Source organism: Somniosus microcephalus, chromosome 12 (genome assembly GCF_052327205.1).
Source record: "Somniosus microcephalus isolate GS21.2 chromosome 12, FLI_Smic_1.0, whole genome shotgun sequence".
NCBI classification, from domain to species: Eukaryota; Metazoa; Chordata; class Chondrichthyes; order Squaliformes; family Somniosidae; genus Somniosus; species Somniosus microcephalus.
The window spans coordinates 30,935,776-30,957,398 of NC_140998.1; the positions used below are offsets into that span (position 1 = coordinate 30,935,776).

A 21,623-nucleotide genomic window follows, 5' to 3' on the forward strand; every position below is an offset into this window, starting at 1 on the left:
CGAGGTCCGAACTGATATTTTTGGAAACGATCTGGTAGTTCAGAACTTGACTGTAATCAATATTCAATATGGTTAGCTTTAGCATCGACTGTCTCAGATAGTAGCACCTCTGAATCAGAAGGTTGAGGGTTTAAGTCCCACTTGGAGGGGAGCACCACCACCTCAAAGTTCTCCTCCAAGTCACACACCATCCTGACTTGGAAATATATCGCCGATCCTTCATCGTCACTGGGTCAAAATCCTGGAACTCCCTCCCTAACAGCACTGTGGGAGTACCTTCACCACATGGACTACAGTGGTTCAAGAAGGCAGTAAGGGATGGGCAATAAATGCTGGCCTCGCCAGCGATGCCTACATCCCGTGAATTAATAAATTTTTAAAAATTACAGGGCTTGACCACACAATCGAAGCTGACGCATCAGTGATGTGCAGAAGATGTTAATCACTGTCACAGGTACTGTCCTTTGGATGAAATGTTAAACCGAGGCCAAGTCCACCTGTTCCAGTGGTTCAAGTAAACTTTAAGGAACTCATGACACTTTTGTAAGAACAGCGGGGTGCTCTCCTGGTGTCCTGGCACTATCCCTCCCTCAAACAACAGCACGGTTTAACTGGTCAATCGTCCCATTGTTGTTATGAACCTTCCTGTGCAAAACTGTTATCAGGTTAATTATATCTGAAGCTCTGAGGGACATTTCTGAGAGATGTGATGCAGTGCTGCATAACTGCAAGTCTTTTCTTGCAACTGGATGCAGCTATTGGGGCATTCATTACACTACTGACAGATACTAGTGCACCAGATTGAAGATCAACATGTTCAGTGGGTCCAGATTCTCCACACCCCCACTAATCTATAATATAATTAAAAATCTTACACCTGCATGCACACATTTGTCCACAAAGCCTTACTTCCTTTTGTCATAGGTTTGTCACATTTTTGTGTTAACTTCTTCCCATTATAAATTCCTACATCCACATTTGTAATGGAAACTTTCCCGGCTGTAATTACACCCTTCTGCCAGTGATTGTGCTGTAGTGCATCTCCCAGCTCCTCAGCCTTAGTGCAAAGCTAGTCCACGCTCCAACAAACTCTACTTCTCCGCTTCCTAAATTGCAATCAGTTTTGCTACTTAATTAATATCAAATCATAGTATTATATAAAAAAGGACAGAATATATGGCATGAAATTAAATATTGAACTGGGTCTGTGTGCTCTGTTCCAGTTATCTCCTGCCCTTTAACCCCACTTCAATTTAAGACTACACTTGGGGTGGATATCCCCTGTGCATTGAAACAGGGGATCGAGTCTTAAGTATATAAAAAAAAAAGCAACAAACTTCAAACCAGTGAGATTTTTAACCCCCTTCTAAACTGAAGGGAGATTTAAAATATTGTTACTCACATGAACTCTAAAGGTCATGATGCGCCCTACTTCCTGAGGGTCCTTCCAATCCCAGGTGACGAGGCATGACCTTGGATCCAGGTAGTTCCCTCGGACATAGTCGTAGATGGTGCGGTTCCCTCGCCTACCTCTGTTGTCATTCTGAAGAAAGCTGATGACCCGTGCCACTAGCTCATAAAGAAACTTGACAGTAACGAAGAGCGCTATGATGGAAACTGCGATGCCACCTGTACGTGCGGAGAGAAATCATACCTGAACTGACAGTTTTTGTTTCCAATTAACAAACTAGGAACGTGTAAATATTTAAAAAAAGACACAAATTCTAATCATGGTTTAGCCAACACAGAAACCAAACGAAAAAATATTCTACAACAAATCCCTTGCTTCCAAAGACAGTGCTATAAGACAGGATGAATTGTGCTTGGTATTAGGGACTGGTGCTACCACTGAGCTATGTCAAATTCACTAGCAGCATCTGCCGGCAGAAGCAGAGTATTGCAACCCTACCATCACACACCATTCCCACTTGTCTGGCAGACTTGTTGAATTTCTATCATTTTTAAGGTACAGGTGCAAGCTTTTTGTGTGAGTGAGAGTGAGCGAGCGAGCGTGAGTGTGAGAGAGTGAGCGAGCGCGAGTGTGAGCGAGCGCGAGTGTGAGCGAGCGCGAGTGTGCGAGAGTGAACAAGAGTGAGCGAGCGCGAGAGTGAACGAACATAAGAACATAAGAAATAGGAGGAGTAGGCCAATCGGCCCCTCGAGCCTGCTCCGCCATTCAATAAGATCATGGCTGATCTGATCCTAACCGCCAATCTACTATCACAGAACCATCTCCTGAATCTAACAGAATTAGACACACGAAATAGGAGCAGGATCAGGCTACACGGCCCCTGGGCCCGCTCCGCTACCCACAGGGCCATGACAGATCCGAACCTAGACTCATGTCCAAATTCCTGCCCGCTCCCCGTAACCCTTAATTCCCTTTACTTCTAGGAAACTGTCTATTTCTGTTTTAAAATTATGTAATGATGTAGCTTCTACAGCTTTTTGGGGCAGCATATTCCATGGACCTACCACCCTCTGAGTGAAGTAGTTCCTCCTCATCTCAGTTTTGAAAGAGCAGCCCCTTATTCTAAGACTATGCCCCCTAGTTCTAGTTTCACCCATCATCGGGAACATCCTCCCCGCATCCACCCGATCCAACCCCTTCACAATCTTATATGTTTCAATAAGATCGCCTCTCATTCTTCTGAACTCCAATGAGTAGAGTCTCAATCTACTCAACCTCTCCTCATATGTCCATCCCCTCATCCCCGGGATTAACCGAGTGAACCTTCTTTGTACTGACTCGAGAGCAAGTATGTCCTTTCTTAAGTATGGACACCAAAACTGTATGCAGTATTCCAGGTGCGGTCTCACCAATACCTTGTACAACTGAAGCAATACCTCCCTATTTTTATATTCTATCCCCCTAGCAATGAAAGCCAACATTCCATTGGCCTTCTTAATCACTTGCTGCACCTGCATACTAACCTTTTGAGTTTCGTGCACCAGGACCCCCAGATCCCTTTGTACTTCAGTACTTTCCAGTTTCTTGCCATTAAGATAACTTGCTCTACGATTTTTCCTGCCAAAGTGCATAACCTCACACTTTCCAGTATTGTATCCCATCTGCCAAATCTCTGCCCACTTACTTAGCCTGTCTATGTCCCCTTGCAGGTTTTTTATGTCCTCCTCACTCACTACTTTCCCTCCCATCTTAGTATCATCTGCAAATGATATGTTACACTCGGTCCCCTCCTCCAAATCGTTAATATAGATTGTAAAGAGTTGGGGACCCAGCACTGACCCCTGCGGAACACCACTAGTTACTGATTGCCAGTCTGAGAATGAACCATTTATCCCAACTCTCTGCCTTCTGTTAGATAGCCAATCCTCTATCCATGCCAGAATATTACCCCCAATCCCGTGATTTTTTATCTTAAGCAATAATCTTTTGTGTGGCACCTTGTCAAATGCCTTTTGGAAGTCTAAATACACTACGTCCACTGGTTCCCCTTTATCCACCCTATATGTTACTTCCTCAAAGAACTCCAGCAAATTTGTCAAACATGACTTCCCCTTCATAAAACCATGCTGACTTTGTCCTATTAAATTATGATTATCCAAACGTCCTGTTACTGTCTCCTTAATAATGGACTCCAAAATTTTACCTACCACAGATGTTAGGCTAACCGGTCTATAATTTCCAGCCTTCTGTCTACTGCCCTTTTTAAATAAGGGCGTTACATTAGCAGTTTTCTAGTCTGCCGGGACCTTTGCTGAGTCCAGGGAGTTTTGGAAAATTATTACCAATGCATCCACAATCCCTACCGCCACTTCCCTCAAGACCCTAGGATGTAAGCCATCAGGTCCAGGTGATTTATCCGCCTTGAGTCCCATTATTTTACTGAGTACCACTTCCTTAGTGATTTTGATCGTGTTTAGCTCCTCCCCCCCTATAGCCCCCTGTTTGTCCAGTGTTGGGATATTCTTAGTGTCTTCTACTGTAAAGACTGATACAAAATATTCATTCAGTGTTTTTGCCATCTCCATATTTCCCACCATTAATTTCCCGGTCTCATCCTCTAAGGGACCAACATTTACTTTAGCCACCCTTTTTCTTTTTATATAACTATAAAAACTCTTACTATCTGTTTTTATATTTTTTGCTAATTTACTTTCATAATCTATCTTCCCTTCCTTAATTAATCTTTTTGTTATTTTTTGCTGTCTTTTAAAGTTTTCCCAATCCTCTATCCTCCCACTAGATTTGGCTACCTTATATGCCCTTCTTTTTAGTCGAATACTATCCTTAATTTCTTTACTTAGCCACGGATGGCTGTCTTTTCTTTTACACCCTTTTCTTCTCAGTGGAATATTTTTTTTTTTGGAAGTTGTAAAATAACTCCTTAAACTGTTGCCTCACAGCGCCAGGGACCCGGGTTCAAATCCAGCCTCAGGTGACTGTCTGTGTGGAGTTTGCACACTCTCCCTGTGTTTGCGTGGGTTTTCTCCGGGTGCTCCGGTTTCCTCCCACAGTCCAAAAATGTGCAGGTTAGGTTGATTGGCCATGATAAAAATTGACCCTTAGTGTTAGGGGGGATTAAATACGTGGGGTTACGGGGATAGGGCTTGGGTGGGATGGCTGTCGGTGTAGGGACCGGGTGCTAGGGTTTGGATGATCAGCCATGATCTCGTTGAATGGCGGAGCAGGCTCGAAGGGCCGAATGGCCTACTCCTGCTCCTATCTTCCATGTTTCTATGTTTCTATGTACACCACTGATCATGTATCGTCTTACCCTTTAATCTATTTTCCCAATCCACTCTACTCAATTCCACTCTCATACCTTCATAGTCTCCTTTATTCAAGCTTAGCACGCTTGTTTGAGATCCAACCTTCTCACCCTCTAATTGAATATGGAATTCAACCATGTTATGGTCACTCATTCCAAGGGGATCCTTTACTAGGACATTTTTAATTAATCCTGTCTCGTTACGACGAGAGTGAGCGAGCGCGAGTGTGCGAGAGTGAACGAGAGTGAGCACGAGTGTGTGAGAGTGAACGAGAGCGAGCGTGAGCGAGCGTGAGCGAGAGCGCGAGAGCGCGTGTGAGCGAGAGCGCGAGTGAGCGAGTGAGCGAGTGAGCGAGAGCGAACGAGAGCGAGAGCGAACGAGAGTGAGCGAGAGCGAGAGTGAGCGAGAGTGAACGAGAGCGAGTGTGAACGAGAGTGAACGAGAGCGAAAGTGCGTGTGTGCGGTCTGTGCTTTTTTTTTTAAAGCAGTCCTCCCCTCAAAGAGCTCAATCACTGAGATTTACAACCCTATGGAAGGAATTGAAAATGTACTCACCAATGACGACAAACATCAGGTCTCTCCTTACAGTGCAAAGTGTGACACTAGAGGCAAAAACCACTGCTCCCACTGAAAAAAAGAACACACAAACTTCCTCAAATTGAGGAAAAAAGGAAAAGCGGGAATACATTTTTTTCTTAAATGGCTTAATTTTCACGTACCCACAGACCACTTTTCAACTCTGCGCCTTTGGGCCAAGTTGTGAACAAGCTTTAGCTTGTGCTCCCACTCCAGGTGCCCCCTTGAAATCTGGAGGATCTTCCTGCCGAACTTGTGGTAGTCACCGTAGAAGTAGCCCCAGGCTGAGAGAGCTACCTGCGACTCGTCGTCAAACTGGACCAGATCAGTAAGGGTGCTGCAGCCCAGTGATTTCAGCCTGTATGGAGGCAAGGGAATCAGAAAGCTGATATCGCTAGCTTCGGTCAACTACCTACTGTTTGACATCTGGGGTACATTAGGAAAAAAAAACAATTCAAGCGCATCTTGTGTGAACAAAGAGGATAAAGGCAACCCAATCATCTTAAAAACAAATACATTTATTAGAATGCTGAGAATACAATAGGCTTGGTAGATGGTAGCGAAGTGGCGCATGCTATATATTGGCACTTTCTGAAGATATTGGGGATGATCCAAATTTTAAACAAGGAAGAGGATCAATAACACAGATGCAGCAAGGACTATTATGTAAAAACCAGCAAAGGAGAACCAGCAGGCAAAGTAAGCTAAGGAAATCCATGAGCTAAGCTAACTTTAAGAATAACTTTCTTCGGCCTTGAGTCATTGACAAACTGCCTGGTAAAGTAGATCGTGCTCTGCTAAAGCATTCAAAAGGCAAATGGGTCAAATTCCGTTTCATCAGAGGGTAAATATGAAACTGGAGCAAGAAAAAAAAAAGTGAAAAACAGATAGAAACAAAAAGAAAAATACCAAAACTGCTGAAAACACACAGTCCAGTCAGCATCTGCGGAGAGAACAGACGTCAACTGCAGTGAAGAAAATGGAGGAATAGCTATGGTCTGAAGCTATTAAAGTCAATAAATATTTTTTTCCAATGTTCAGGGGTGCTGGTGTCGTGGAGTGGGTTTGTCAGTGGCAGGAGTAGATTGCTATTTGGGGTGAAAACCTGTCATCGGAATACAGGGTGCGGGGGCAATAAACCGATTTTGTCCTTTTTTCCCCCCCCTTTTTGAATTGACGCATCCCGTGTGTTGCCAGCATTGTCTGTTTAAATTTCACATCTGATGTACAGATTGTCAGTGTTTCAATTTCTCAACTTTTCTATGGATGTGACTCTCACTTAGTTATTCACAAATTCATTGCTTCTTAAATGCTCCTTTCCATTGCCTGACTGAGATGATTGTTATATCACCTAACAACTATTTTTTTGATACTTCCTCTCTGCATCTGTTCATCTATTTGATGCTCCCCTTTCCCCTCCTTGTTTTCTGCTGCTACTAAAATGCTTGTTCATCTTTCATTTTTCAGTTCTCAAGATGGACATAGCCCATAGTTGACTGTCTGTGCTCTCCACAGATGCTGACTGATCGGTGCGTTTCCAGCAGTTTCTGTTTTTGTTTCAGATTTCCAACATTTGCAGTTTTTTGCTTTTTATTTGTGAAAAATACTCCTGTTCTGAAACAGGACCTTCTCTTTCCCTTTCTCCTTTACAACAGGCTACAGGGCCCTCTTTTGTGCCAAATGCTTCTTTTCTCCCTCAACAACTCTTCACTCTTGGTCACATCCAAATGCAACCAAGACTTGAATGCTGCTACCATTTCTAGAGAAGCTCTTCTAACAACTCTCACGCTCCCGGGGAGGATACAAGAGAAAGCTTGTCCAATAGACAAGCTGTCTCTCATCATGCACCTCGAACCTCTCTCCAACACAATTTATGCCTCCTTAATCAATCATGAATGCGCCTCCTGAGCTTTCCTCTTTCATTCTTCTCAAATTGCCTCGACACCATCCTCCTTCATGCATCCTCCTAGTGTTGAAATCAAGGCTCATCGCATATAGCGTCATAATCTATAATCCAGTATTTCCCAGGACCTCAAAACCATGGACCTCCTTATCTCTCTTAATTTTTTCTTCTTCCTATAATTCTCAGGATTTTAAAACTTAAGCTTGGTAACACCCAATCACTGCTTCCTGATTTAACTAACCTCAACTATGGACCATGGAACCTAGACTCTTTTTTACAATTTAAAAAAATACGGTAAAGGCAACGGAGCTTAGGACCACTGTTTCACACATTTAGCTTCAGTGGCCGTTGGGGCAAATTGTTCTCAGATATTCTTGCGTTGCTCACAGGTTGAATGTGTAATTTGGAATTATTAATTGGATAGATAATAGGAAACAGAAGGCTCTTATTAATGGTAATAGTTTTAATTGGGCAGCTGTGACCAGTGGTGTTCTCAGGGATCAGTCTTTAGATTCTTCCTGTCCTTAATGCTTACAAAAGCACCAATAGTAAATTGTCTAAATTTGAAGACACCATATATTATGATGAAACAGCACATTCCAAAAAATGGATATTGATCAAAAATATGTATGAACATTCAGATGGACAGATGAGTCGCAACTTTCCAGAAAGCTCTTACAGTGGCTGTGAGTTTATCCAATGTAAAATTGCTCTCAGCTTCTCTCAATGCCAGTCTATAACTGTGCATTAGGATGGTGTGTGAGCCAGTGAAGTTTCACCCATCTCCCAATGTGGGGATCACCCTCTTCTATCCCACAAACAAGCATGGGGATCACCTGATGAAGATTTGACTCTTATTGTATAGAGAACCACAGCACAAACATACATTCTACCATGCTGTGGGACACTACAATCAAACCTCAATTATACACCATTATGGTGGGGACCTGGCCAGTGGACAATGGCAACTGGTAGATAACCAAGGTTCCACAGTCTTAACTAATGCCACCCAGAGCCCATTTTATTCAAACCTGAACCTATATGAAGGGTACAGCCACTGGTAGAAAAAAATAAATGACCACTATCCTATTAGAACTTGTGTCTCGGTTGCACAGTGGTACTGCATAAAATGTGTTTCTGGTTGAATTTGATTTTTATAAATTGAAAACAATTCACTGAAATTCAACTCCTAGGTCTGGTGCAGCACAGCGCAGAGCCAGGTAAAGCTCTCTTTGCTTAGATGCAACGGTTTGTCTTATCTTAGAGCGAAGGTGTAGTTAGTATAGGTTAATCAAACACTCTCATGTCAGGTACAGAACAGGTTGCATGCACTCCGTCTACAGTGTATCCAATGTACCGGAATCACAACATCAGAAGAGCACTCCCTAGCGCAACAACATGACATCCATTTTCCACGTCAACCTTCCTGTAGACTCACTGACTCAGATTGCCAAATTGGTGCTAATTTGTTCTAAAAAGGCAGCTTTTTGTTGTGGCCCACACTAACTCATAACTCCGAATTTTTTTTAAAAAAAGGTAAAAAAGCAGAAACAGCCCAGTTGAAAACCATGGGATTTTGCAGTTACAATGACTTCGAGTCTATATAAAGTTTAAAAACAAAAATCAATGGCTGGGCTGGTGGATGCGGGATCTAGGGTGGGTTTGAATCCAGATAGGTAGAATGGTCTATTCCAAAACATGCCTGATACTCACAACATCTGCCTACCATGATCGTGAGAAGTTTACTGGGTTCTCTGCCAGACTGCTAGATGAAGCGCCTCACAACCAAGGCACTTTTCGACTGTGGGAGAGGGAGAGAAATAACATGACCATTATCGCCAAGCTTTGCTTGTGCCTCTGATTGGCTGTCATAGGGCTATATAGTTGATGCCATTTGAGGACAAGCACTCATTCCTGGACAGTCTGACCCTTCCCAGCTAACGTAGGCAGCATACATCCAAGAGGGGAAGGAAATTCTAAGATTTATTTTCTTTTAAAACATACGTGTGGTAGTAGTGCTCCAGACCCTGTGTGCAGAGCCACTCCTGCAGCGCTAACTCTTTCACCAGCTGGCGTTGGGCTGCTTCTATCTCCTGAACCGCACCGTCCTCCAAGGAATCTCCCTTCAGAAGGGACAAAATGCTCAGCAATGCCAGCTCCTCTAAACTCTGCACATCTGCAAATAAAACAGAGAGAATCAGCTGATTTTTCACCCTTTAGCTCTTAGACTGACCAGTTCACCTGAAGGAAAAATCTGTTTTAAACATCCTTAACAACAAGTAGAACTTTAATATGGCTAAACCACATTAAACTGGAAGAACATTGAGTGTCAGCCATGGCTCAGTTGGTAGAACCCTGGTCTCTGAGTCAGTAGGTTGTGTGTTCGAGTCCCACTCCAGAGACTTGAGCACAAAAATCTAGGCTGACACTCCAGGGCAGTACTGAGGGAGTGCTGCACCGTCGGAGGTGCCGTCTTTCGGATAAGACGTTAAACCGAGGCCCTATCTGCCCTTTCAAGTGGATGTAAAAGATCCTATGACACTATTTTGAAGAAAAGCAGGGAGTTATCCCCGGTGTCCTGTCCCTCAATCAACATCACTAAAACAGATTATCTGGTCATATCACATTGCTGTTTGTAGGAGCTTGCTGAGCACAAATTGGCTGCCGTGTTTGCTACAACAGTGACTACACTTCAGAAAGTACTCCATTGGCTGTAAAGTGCTTTGGGACATCCGTGGTCGTTAAAGGCGCTATATAAATGCAAGACTTTCTTTAACATTGAACAGAAATTATGTCAGACAAAGGCAGCTTGTAACCAAGGACAAATCTTGGGTTGCTGTGGGACCAGCAGAACCGACCGGTACTGCCTTGAGATAAGACCCTCATTAAATTTCAACAAGTGACACGCGTGATGAAGTAAACCCATTAAACTTTGAACCAACCATGAACAACCAGGGCAATAGCCATGCTTGAGGGAACCAATCATTGAGATGTGCATGTGAAAATCACAAGGGAAGTGTGGACTCAAAGAATGTAAGAGCTTAACATCAACTTGACTAGAGTGTTCTGGTCAAATGGAAAGAAGACATCTAAAGATTTCAACAGACCTTTTGTGATCGTCTATTTGGCCACCGGGCATTTGAAGACTCCAGAACAGGTCTAGAAACTTACAGCACAGAAGGAGGCCATTCAGCCCAGTGTGCCTGTGCTGGCAAGTTGTGTTTCTTATTTAATCCGTGAGTTAGTGCTTAAATAACAGTTCTCTGAGAGATATTGGCACAGAATTTGCAGTCAGTGGTGAAGCAAAGTTGTTCACAGCTAGCCCCGAAGAAAGCTGTCCACAAAGATCTCATGATCCCCGTGGCGAGAAGTTTGCCTTTTTTGACACGCAAGTGATTTCAGTGCAATATAATGGGGAATCCCTAGCGCGCGCTGCTGTGATGTCAACAAGCTGTCTAAGTAGCCAATCACATTGCAGAATTCTCAGAGACAGGGAAGCAGGAAATGAGAACCCATTTTTATCCCGACTTTTTTAAAATGTTAGAGAGAGCAAAACAAAGGTTGGGACGCCGACATGGGGATTTGAGAGCGATAGATTTTTGGACTCTAGAGGAATCAAGGGATATGGAGATCGGGCAGGAAAGTGGAGTTGAGGTCGAAGATCAGCCATGATCTTATTGAATGGCGGAGCAGGCTCAAGGGGCCGTATGGCCTACTCCTGCTCTTATTTCTTATATTCTTATAAGGTAAACCTGAAATAAATATGTACAAACTTTAAAAAAATATATTTAAAAAATTTAATTTTCTTAAATTGTAATTTTTATAATAATGGAGAAATTTAACCACAAAATTAAAATTCATTTTTCAGGGCCATTACATTTGTTTAGCAGTCAATACGCTGTTAAAACCCCAGTTACACCTAATCCAATAAGTCTCAACATTAATGGGGTATTTAATAGCACTATTACCGTGGAAAAGACCAAGCTTTCATCAGTTTCACTGATTACAGGCTATGTGGGGGGTTCCACAGTGTCAGAGCAGTGAGTGGCTGACTGCAACTTCAGGATTTCCGCGTTTAGATGCGCACGCACTATATCCTGAAGTTGCGGTCAGTTTCAAAGGTGTAATAACTTTTACCCACTGCAAATTCCGGCCCAGTGTATGTGTGTTTCTGTTAAGGCGGATTCAGGTCTATGAACCCCACTCGAACACCAAACGTGGGAGATGTGAAAGTCATAAATAATTCCTTTGGGAGAAACAAGATTTGTACTGTACAAGTGAAAAGTGGAGTAAACGCCCCTTTTCAACATGAAGTAAAGAGGCATAAAATCCTGATTATTGCTAAGGTCTCCAGCCTGATTTTACAGCATTTTCTTTCAAATGAATAATCAAGAAAAAATAATAGAGTTTTATGTTCCAGAATTCTATTTTTTGTTAAGGGAAAACAAACTTACCAAGCAGTGGTTAGCTTTCCAATTGTAACAACCAACACTAATGGGGACTGATGTCGAGGTAAATTAGCAGAACCAAAAGCCAAGATTAATGAGGGACTGTAGTCCTGAGGTAATGAGTACAAGTCAAGGAACCCGGGAGTGAGGCCCTGCTAGAGAATAGGGATCCGGTACTGCAGTCTCCGAAACGCAAGCAAGCCAATGAAATGAGACAGCTATTTGACATTACCACACAGTTATTGTTACACATTATTGTAGTATTGCCTAATCTATTGAGCTACAAGTTGAGATCGCAACAACAGTTAGCTTCCTTACTGACCTCAATAAAGGAAGTTTTTATTGCGTTACTGTAATCTATGTATAATATAACAAATACTCGCATTTTATAAAGCTTTATATCACATCAAAACATCTCACACTATGAATCAATTTTGAAGTGCAGAGATGCTTACGTAAGTAAGCAAGCATGTATATCGGTGTATAAGCAGGGGATTTTGAAAGTCAAAGTCTAAAGAACGATCATTAGTACCTGAAAAAGGCAGTAGAAATGTCAACATACTTAATTTATAATTGTCATGATGTGGAGATGCCAGTGTTGGACTGCGGTGGACAAATGTGGGAAGTCAAACAACACCAGGTTATAGTCCAACAGCTTTATTTGAAATCACAAACTTTCAGAGTGCTGCTCCTTCATCAGGTGGAGTGAAGAGATGCATATAGGCACAGCATATATAGTCAGAGAACACTGCCAGATGATTACAGGTAATCTTTCTAACTGCCCTTTATCACACCTTGGCTGAGAGATAATCACAGCAATCAAAGGTGTGAATGGTGTCCAAACAGGTCAGTCAGGAAAACATTACATCAAAGAACAATGAGGTGGGGTCACAAGGGGTCAAATGTTGCAGATGCTGGGGTCTGTATGAAAAAGAGAGAAAAAACAAAAAACTTTGCTGGAAATCACAGCAGGTCCGGCCGCATCTGTGCAGAGAGAACAAGCCAACGACGACTCGAGTCTGGATGACTCTACGTCAGGTGGGGTTACATGTAGCGTGAAATGAACCCAAGATCCCGGTTGAGGCCGTCCTCATGAGTGCGGAACTTGGCTATCAGTTTCTGCTCGACGATTTTGCGTTGTCGTGTGTCTCAAAGGCCGCCTTGGGGAATGCTTACCCGAAGATCGGAGGCTGAATGTCCTTGACTGCTGAAGTGTTCCTCGACTGGGAGGGAACACTCCTGCCTGGCGATTGTTGTGCGGTGTCCGTTCATCCGTTATCGCAGTATCTGCATGGTCTCGCTGATGTACCATGCTCCGGGGCATCCTTTCCTGCAACGTATGAGGTAGACAACGTTGGCCGAGTCATATGAGTATGTACCTGGTGGGTGGTGTCCTCACGTGTGATGATGGTATCTGTGTTGATGATCTGGCATGTCTTGCAGAGGTTGCCGTGGCAGGGTTGTGTGGTGGCGTGGTAGCTGTTAACCTCAAACAGACCATCGTTCGCAGCAAATTACCCAGCTTTCAGGAGAACAGCGACCACGACACCACACAACCCTGCCACGGCAACCTCTGCAAGACATGCCAGATCATCAACACAGGTACCATCATCACACGTGAGGACACCACCCACCAGGTACATGGTACATACATATGTGACTCGGCCAACATTGTCTACCTCATACGTTGCAGGAAAGGATGCCCTGGAGCATGGTACATCGGCGAGACCATGCAGACACTGCGACAACGGATGAACGGACACCGCACAACAATCGCCAGGCAGGAGTGTTCCCTGCCAGTCGGGGAACACTTCAGCAGTCAAGGACATTCAGCCTCCGATCTTCGGGGAAGCATTCTCCAAGGCGGCCTTCGAGACACACGACAACGCAAAATCGTCGAGCAGAAACTGATAGCCAAGTTCCGCACTCATGAGGACGGCCTCAACCGGGATCTTGGGTTCATGTCACGCTACATGTAACCCCACCTGACGTAGAGTCATCCAGACTCGAGTCGTCGTTGGCTTGTTCTCTCTGCACAGATGCGGCCGGACATGCTGTAATTTCCAGCAAAGTTTTTTGGGTTTTTTGTGCTTTTCATACAGACCCCGGCATCTGCAACATTTGACCCCTTGTGACCCCACCTCATTGTTCTTTGATGTAATGTTTTCCTGACTGACCTGTTTGGACACCATTCACACCTTTGATTGCTGTGATTATCTCTCAGCCGAGGTGTGATACAGAGCAGTTAGAAAGATTACCTGTAATCATCTGGCAGTGTTCTCTGACTATATAAGCTGTGTCTTTATGCATCTCTTCACTTCACCTGACGAAGGAGCAGCACTCCGAAAGCTTGTGATTTCAAGTAAAGCTGTTGGACTATAACCTGGTGTTGTGTGACTTCCCACATTAGTTTATAAGTAGAATTAAACATTTTTTCCGTTCGAATTTCTCTTCTCCATCCTCTTCTCATGGTTAGTGAAAGCCCTTCTATGCCTCGCGCAGGCATCCAGTCTTCATGTCTGAACCTGGTTAGTAAGTGTTTTCAAACACTGGGGTGAGGGGAACCTGGTCTTGTCCTCATGTGACATCATCTTTGACAAATATTCACTTATCAGCAGGAACCCTGGTCATCTAGCCCAAGGCCACTGAAGCCTATTGTATTGGTCCCCTCCCACATTCCTCACGGCCTTTCTCCAAGCTCAGCTAACTCAGTGCCAACCCCCATGATATGTTAATTTCTCTCCACGGATGTTGCCTGGCCTGCTGAGTTTTTCTAGCATTTTCTGTTGTTATTTCGGATTTCCAGCATCTGCAGTATTTTGCTATCGTATCCATGATATGTTTCCTCGCTGAGGTAGTCCCAGGAGCTACAGGTTTTTAACAGGGGTTGAGAATTAGTCTCTCTGTTTCAGCCTCAGTCTTCAATCCAGCCATAATTTCCTCTGCTCAGACTGTGCCATAACCGCTACAAGAGTACAGCAGAAAAGAAATCTTTGCATGTTCCAATGCATTTAGATTATTTAGCTAGCTCCCTTAATTTGCCTTGCTGTTGAAGTTAGCATTACTGCCAACTAAGGTATCTGTCTCTGGGTTGTTATTAATTGGGATCAATGACAGCCCAGCCCAAGAACTTTCATTTGGAGAAAGTCTGCATGGCAGGACATAGAGAACACAAAAAGGGGAAGGAAAGAAGGTCGGGGCTGAGGGGGGAATTGTTTCTGGAGTTTTAACCACATCGCTCTCTCTCTCTCTCTATGCAAACACGCATGAACAGCACACACTTCTGAAATTTGCAATTTGGACTTACGCTTTCTTGTCCTCAGTGATGGAGAATAGGGCAGACTTTAGACAACCTCCACTTTCACGTGGTAAACACACATTCTGCAGTAAACATCCCATCAGTCAAGTTTGAAGAGTGAAATTATCTGTTTACACAAGCAGCTGAATGGGATTCCGGTATTTAAAAGAAACCATAAATCAAAGGTGGATGTGAAGAGGATTCGGTAAGCCTCATTTGTCATGGGGGATTTTGTACTACGGGCAGCCAATAATGCTTTCAAAAGCATTTTGTCAACAGTACAGAATAATAATCTATCACTCAATGGGAGGAGAGCACGAGAAAAAAAGATGCACACAAACACGTATTATCAAAAAACATTCCTATATACACACACCAAGCATGGAAATATTTTGATTGCGTTGCATGTTATAAAAGGAAAACTGATTAGAATCAATGCATTATAACATGTGTTTTAATAAACCTGGCTAGATTTCGCACCCCCCCCCCCCGCCGCCAAGTTCTTTGCTATGCCCAGCACCCTCTCCTGTTAAGGAACAGTTGCTAAAGATTGCCAAACTTCAGAACAATATCCTTAATTCTGTGAATGTACAACCTCTGTACCTTTAGCGGATGCCAGTTAACCACTCGAGGGGAAATCAATGAATAAGTGGTTCTCACCAGTTTTATATTCCCTAAAGTCATTAAAATCAGGTGATCTTTCCCCAATCTCACCTACATAAAACCTTCATCCACAGACTATTTTTCCGACAGAGGCAGGCTCTGGTATAGGGTAATGTTTTCACAGTGAAGAGAGGGCAGTTAAAGTTAAATGATAAAAGAAAAAGACTTGCATTTATATCGCGCCTTTCACAACCACCAGACGTCCAAACCACTTTCCAACCAATGAAGTGTAGTCACTGTTGTAATGTAGGAAACGCGGCAGCCAATTTGCACACAGAAAGGTCCCACAAACAGCAATGTGATAATGACCAGATAATCTGTTTTTAGTGACGTTGATTGAGGGATAAATATTGGCTAGGACACCGGAGATTTTTTGGCATGTCTGAACATGCCAAAAGTTAGAAACAGTGAAGGCCGCCCCAACAGCGAGGGTCGCCCCGACAATGAGGGCCACCCTAATGGCTCGGGGTAAATTAGCCAGGGCTCCCACTCCTGACTGTTATGCAATGACTCCAACTGAAAACTGCTGGTTGAAGAACAGGATCAAGGCTTGCTGTGATGTCACCACAAGCAGACAGAACTCTGGCAGCCATTACCAAGGCTCACACATGGATAAGGGCCACTTTGATGAGGGTGACTGTTGGAATTGTACTGCAGAGAGGAAGTCACCGTCTTCAGAAGAGATGGGGGAGGGGAGAGAAGAATGCAGAATTACAACAGTGACTGCACTTCAAAAGTACTTTATTGGCTGTGATCTTTTTGGATAGCCTGAGAATGGCACTATATAATGCATGTTAGCATTGAGCCAGTGCTCTTCACTTAAACGTAGCTCCCAAAGCGAGAATATCAATGCTAATTTGATCCTGTGAGAGACAACATCATTCATGTCCGAGGCCAGGACCCAGGACGAGCCCAGCAGTGAGGTCAAGGCGCAGGAGTGGCGCAGCGTGAACCAACAGCGGGGTCGGGGCCCAGGGAAGGTGCAGCACGGGCCAACAGCGAGGTCGGGAGGACCACAATGCATCCTACGAAACCCAAGCAAAGAGGACCTGCGGGAAGGAGGGAGGAGGACAGTAGGAGTATGTTTGTGTGTGTGTGCTAGGCCGTTGTAGCAGAGCCTGGTCTCCAATCGTCTTGGATCCCCTTGCCATTGGACCAAGACATTGCTCTGTCAAGCCCGTGTGGTAGCTGGTGTGCAACGGCCACCCCACGTTAAAAGAATTCACGCACAGGCATCTTCCACCCTTTAAAATGAAGTTTAGGACCTGGAATGTCAGGACCCTCATGGACAACCCCAACAATGACAGACCGGAACGCCGTACTGCTATCGTTGCCCGGGAGCTCAGACGCTTCGACATTGACATCGCCGCCCTAAGTGAGACCCGGCAAGCAGGGGAAGGCCAGCTCAAGGAGCAAGGCGGTGGTTACACCTTCTTCTGTAAAGGCAAACCTGAAGAAGAACGCCGCCTCCATGGGGTAGGCTTCGCCATTAAAAATGAACTGGTCGGGCATCTTAGAGACTCCCCTAGTGGTATAAACGAGCGCCTCATGACTCTTCGACTCACCCTAGCCCGAAACCAGTGCACTACGGTCATCAGTGCGTCCACCCCAACACTGGAAGCCACAGGCGAGGCCAAAGAGGAATTCTACGCCAGCCTCGAACAATCCCTGTCCCGAGTCCCAACGGGCGACAAACTGATCCTCCTTGGCGACTTCAATGCCAGAGTTGGAAAGGACACAGTCCTCTGGGGAGGTGTGATCGGCAGAGAGGGAGTAGGGAAAGCCAACTCCAACGGTACCCTCCTCCTGTCGAAATGCTTAGAACATGGCCTCGTCATAACCAACACCTTGTTCCGTCAGAGAGACAAGTACAAGGCTTCATGGCAGCACCCTCGTTCCAAGCACTGGCATCTGCTGGACTACGTCATCGTCCGAATGAGGGACCGCAAGGACGTCCGCATCACCCGCGCCATGGCAGGAGCCGACGACTGCTGGACAGACCACGCCAAATCCGCTCTGTCATCTCCATTAATGTAGCCCCAAAACAGTGGCGGCAACAGAAACAATGCCGCAGGAAAATTAACGCTGGAGCACTCAAAGACCCTGCTAAGAAAGCCCTATTCAGCCTGTGCCTCACAAACAACCTGACGACTCCCAGTGATGCAGAGACACAGAGTGCCCACAGCGTCTGGTCTGCACTCAAGGCCTCCATAATCAGCACCTGTGAAGAGACGCTCGGTCACTCAACCAGGAAACACCAAGGCCTAGAAATTCAGTTGCGTTCGCCAGCCGTTAACGCCATAAGAGGGGTAGATTTCCAGCGCTAGGCACTTAGCGCCCGGGCGCAGGCCGGTCTGCGCCAACGCCCAACTTCAGTTGACATTTAGCGCCGGCGCAAAGTGTTTGCGCCTGCTCAGCTGCGCGCGCAGCTTATGACGTCATTTCGTCGTGCAACGCTGTTTGTGCGCCCCAAACCGGAAATTCAGTGGCGCCCGCCCAATGTGGGCGTGGCGCTGTTAAGAACTGTGAAGTGGAACGCAGCAGAGGCCCTGCGGGCCTCGGGGAGCGCTAATTAAAGGGCACTTACACTGAACTATAAAGGCCAGCCATTTTGCTGCAATGACTTTAGTGCTTTGGATTTCTGGACAGAGACCAAGGAACAGACCTTACTGATTTGGGACAACATAGGAGAGGTATTTTTGGCTTCTGGCCAGAGCTTGGAAATTTGACTCTTTGTGATTTCACTGTTTGCAAGTTTATTATGGGGGCTGCATGGGGTTCCAACCCTCAGTTCCAGCATTATGTGCGAAGGGCTCGCAGACGCTGTGTGAGAGGGGCAGCCATGCCTAGACGCAGAGGGGCCATCAGGCGTCGGCAACGTAGGCCTTACCCACTCAGGGAATACCGGCAGCAGGTGTCCTATCTCACCATGACTGCCGCGCATTGTGTTAAGAGGCTGCGCTTCAGAAGGGAGGTGGTTGCAGAGATCTGCCAGCTGCTTCACAGAGATCTGCGTCCACAGCTGATGTGCAGGACGTCTCTGTCGGTGGAAGTGAAGGTCACGGTGGCTCTGAACTTTTATGCAAGCGGCTCCTTCCAAGCCGCTGCTGGGGACATAGCGAACATCTCCCAGTTCGCCGTGCATCGCTGCATCCGGCAGGTCACCGATGCCCTTTTCGCAAGGAGACACCAATTCATCTCCTTCCCCATGACCCTAGAGAGGCAGAAGCAGCGTGCAGTCGGATTTGCCAGGATCGCCGACTTCCCCATGGTGCAGGGCGCCATTGACTGCACGCATGTGGCTATGCGGGCACCTATCGACAATGCCGAGGATTACCGCAACCGGAAGGGCTACCATTCCCTCAATGTACAGCTGGTGTGTGACCACAGGCAGCGCATCCTAGCTGTCAATGCCCGCTTTCCAGGAAGCAGCCACGATGCATTTATCCTGCGCCAGACTACGGTGGCTGACATGTTCGAGGCACAGCCTCCACCAAGGGGATGGCTTATTGGGGACAAGGGCTACCCTTTGTGCACATGGCTCATGACCCCGCTCCGCGCGCCCAGGACCCCTGCGGAGGAGGCATACGACGAAAGCCATCAAGCCACAAGGAACATCATAGAGCAAAGGATTGGCGTCCTGAAGCAACGGTTCCGCTGCCTGGATCGATCCGGCGGATCTCTACAGTATTCGCCGGATAGAGTCTCCCAGTTCGTCGTCGTTTGCTGCATGCTGCACAACCTGGCTATCCGCAGGACTCAGGCACTGCCACCTCACGTTGGGCCACCACCTCAGGAGGACGAGCAGGAGGACCATGAGGAGGAGGAGGAGGAGTACCAGCCCAGAAGGGAGCCACAAGGTCCAAGGGCCGTCCGCCGGCGGCTTATTGAACGACACTTCTAGGCCCCCTGTCAGGGAATGGCTTGTGGCAATGAACGCACCTGAATGCAGCCGTTCCGCAAGCCCTCAGCCGGTTAACGCAACAACCACTTGAAACATGACACCTGGACAAGCTGAATAAATAAAAAGCTTTATTTAACAAACTCAGGGCCCTTCCCACATGAAACAGAAAAACAGACAAGACCCCCAAAAAAGTGAAAAACATATCTCACTCCCACAACCTGGGGAGAAATAACAAAACTTGTCAATCCAATTGGCCTTCATCTTCGGCCTTTCCAAAATAAGCCCCCCCACCTCCAGAACACAAACACCCCCATATAAAAAAACAGTTGCCGACACCCTCTACTTGGTGTGCCGAGAGGGCGAGTCCTTGTGCAGGCTTCTCCGGCCCCTGCCCGACCTGTTGCTCCGCCTCAACCTGGGCCCTGTGGGTGTTGGAAGGCTGGGGAAAGGCTCCTGAGGGCCGCAATGCGTAACGGCAGATGCCCTTGGGGGTCGGCCTAGACGAGGTCCGGCCCTGGAGGGTCCGGCTGCTGACTGCTGCAGCTGTGGCTGGGCAGCATCAGTGTCTGCAGCAGCTCGTCGCACCTTGGCTGGGGGAGTGGCAGTGGCGGCTGCAGCAATGGGGGCAAGCTGGCTGATGCCAGGCGCTCGCTGGTCGCCAGAGACATTGGCACTCGGCCGGGCTGGCACTGCAGCAAGCGCAGCAATCTGGTGGAGGCCAGACCGCTGTGCTGCAGCAGGGCGGCGGGTGCCCTGTCGATGCTTCCATGACACAGCGAGTGTGGCAGAAGTGAGTGCCCGAACTGCCCTGTTCTGTGCCCGCATCAGATCAGCCAGTGTCTGCACGGCACCACTCATGAACTCGCGACTCGCGTCCTGTGCTGCCGCGAGTTGGTCGACACCCCTGGCCTGTGCTGCCGCGAGTTGCTCGACACCCCTGGCCTGTGAGTCCCCGAAAGCGGCCACACTATGAGCCAGGGACTCAATGGCCTGAGGCAACTGTCCCACAACCCCCATGAACTCGTTGTGGCGCCGCTCGGAGGCCGCGGACATTTCATCAAGGAGGCGCACCTCCTGGGCGAGGACCGTCTCCGGACTGGAGGGCGGACTCTCCATCTGGGGAGAAGGCCGCCGAGCTGCCCGACCCTTCCCGCGTGCCTGGACGCCACTGGGCCCAGCAACTGCCCTTCCCTGCAACACTTCCCCCCTCTGGGGAGAAGGCAGCCGTGCTGCCCGACCCTTCCCGCCTGCCTGGACGCCACTGGGCCCAGGAGCTGCACCCCCCTGCAACACTTCCCCCTGGCTCTCCTCCAGGCAAGACGTGTCCCCTCCATTGCCATCCCCTGGCGCGGATGAGGGTTCCCCCGATGTGCCGCCTTCCTCTTGGTCCTCCTCTTCCGAGGGACTGGCACTCTCAGCTTCATGGACCTCCTCCTCACCAGCTGAAAGCAGGAAGGCACAAGAGTAGCTTTAGAGTGAGGACAGGGCGTCAGCGAGGGAGGCATGAGTGGTGGCATTATGCGCATTGGTCGGACAGTGGCAAAGGATGTAGATCTGAAGCGCAAGGGGAACGAGAGAGGTCCAAACGGTCATGTCCTTACCATTGGGGCCCAGCACAGGGTCGGCATCTCCAATAGCAACGGGGCCAACCACCCGGCCATGCATGAGTCGAGCCACGCGCTCCTCCAGGTCACTGAGCTCCTGGAACTGGCCACGGCCTCCCCCGGTGACATTCCGGCTCTTCATATTCTTGGCCAGCTTGGCCTGCAAGAGAAAGGACGGCCTCTAAGTACAGTGTGTTGCCCTGTTGTTGTCTGCACTGCCTCCCATGGTCGATTAGCATGGCCAGTGTGGTGCCCTGTTGTTGTGTGCACTGCCTCCCATGGTCGAATAGCATGGCCAGTGTGGTGCCCTGTTGTTGTGTGCACTGCCTCCCATGGTCGAATAGCTTGGCCAGTGTGTAAAGTGCAGAAAGTGCTATTGATGATCATGCCAGTGCCATAGCTGCGGGAGGTGGGATGGCCATTAGGCCTTTGAGGTCCCTTTGCCCATAATGTGAGGTGCACATGCAAGGATGAGGAGGACACTGGAAAG

General features: G+C 47.0%; 1 protein-coding gene across 1 annotated transcript in view; it reads right to left on the reverse strand.

Moving 5' to 3' along the window:
- Positions 1–21,623, reverse strand: part of arel1 (apoptosis resistant E3 ubiquitin protein ligase 1) — a 109,415-nt gene that overhangs the window by 72,140 nt on the left and 15,652 nt on the right. Inside the window, exons 3-6 of the mRNA XM_086002714.1 lie at positions 9,221–9,392; positions 5,457–5,671; positions 5,293–5,364; positions 1,403–1,629 (exon numbers count right to left, since the gene is read on the reverse strand). Coding sequence (XP_085858840.1) covers positions 1,403–1,629; positions 5,293–5,364; positions 5,457–5,671; positions 9,221–9,392 — 686 coding nt within the window. The remainder of the gene's footprint in view (positions 1–1,402; positions 1,630–5,292; positions 5,365–5,456; positions 5,672–9,220; positions 9,393–21,623) is intronic.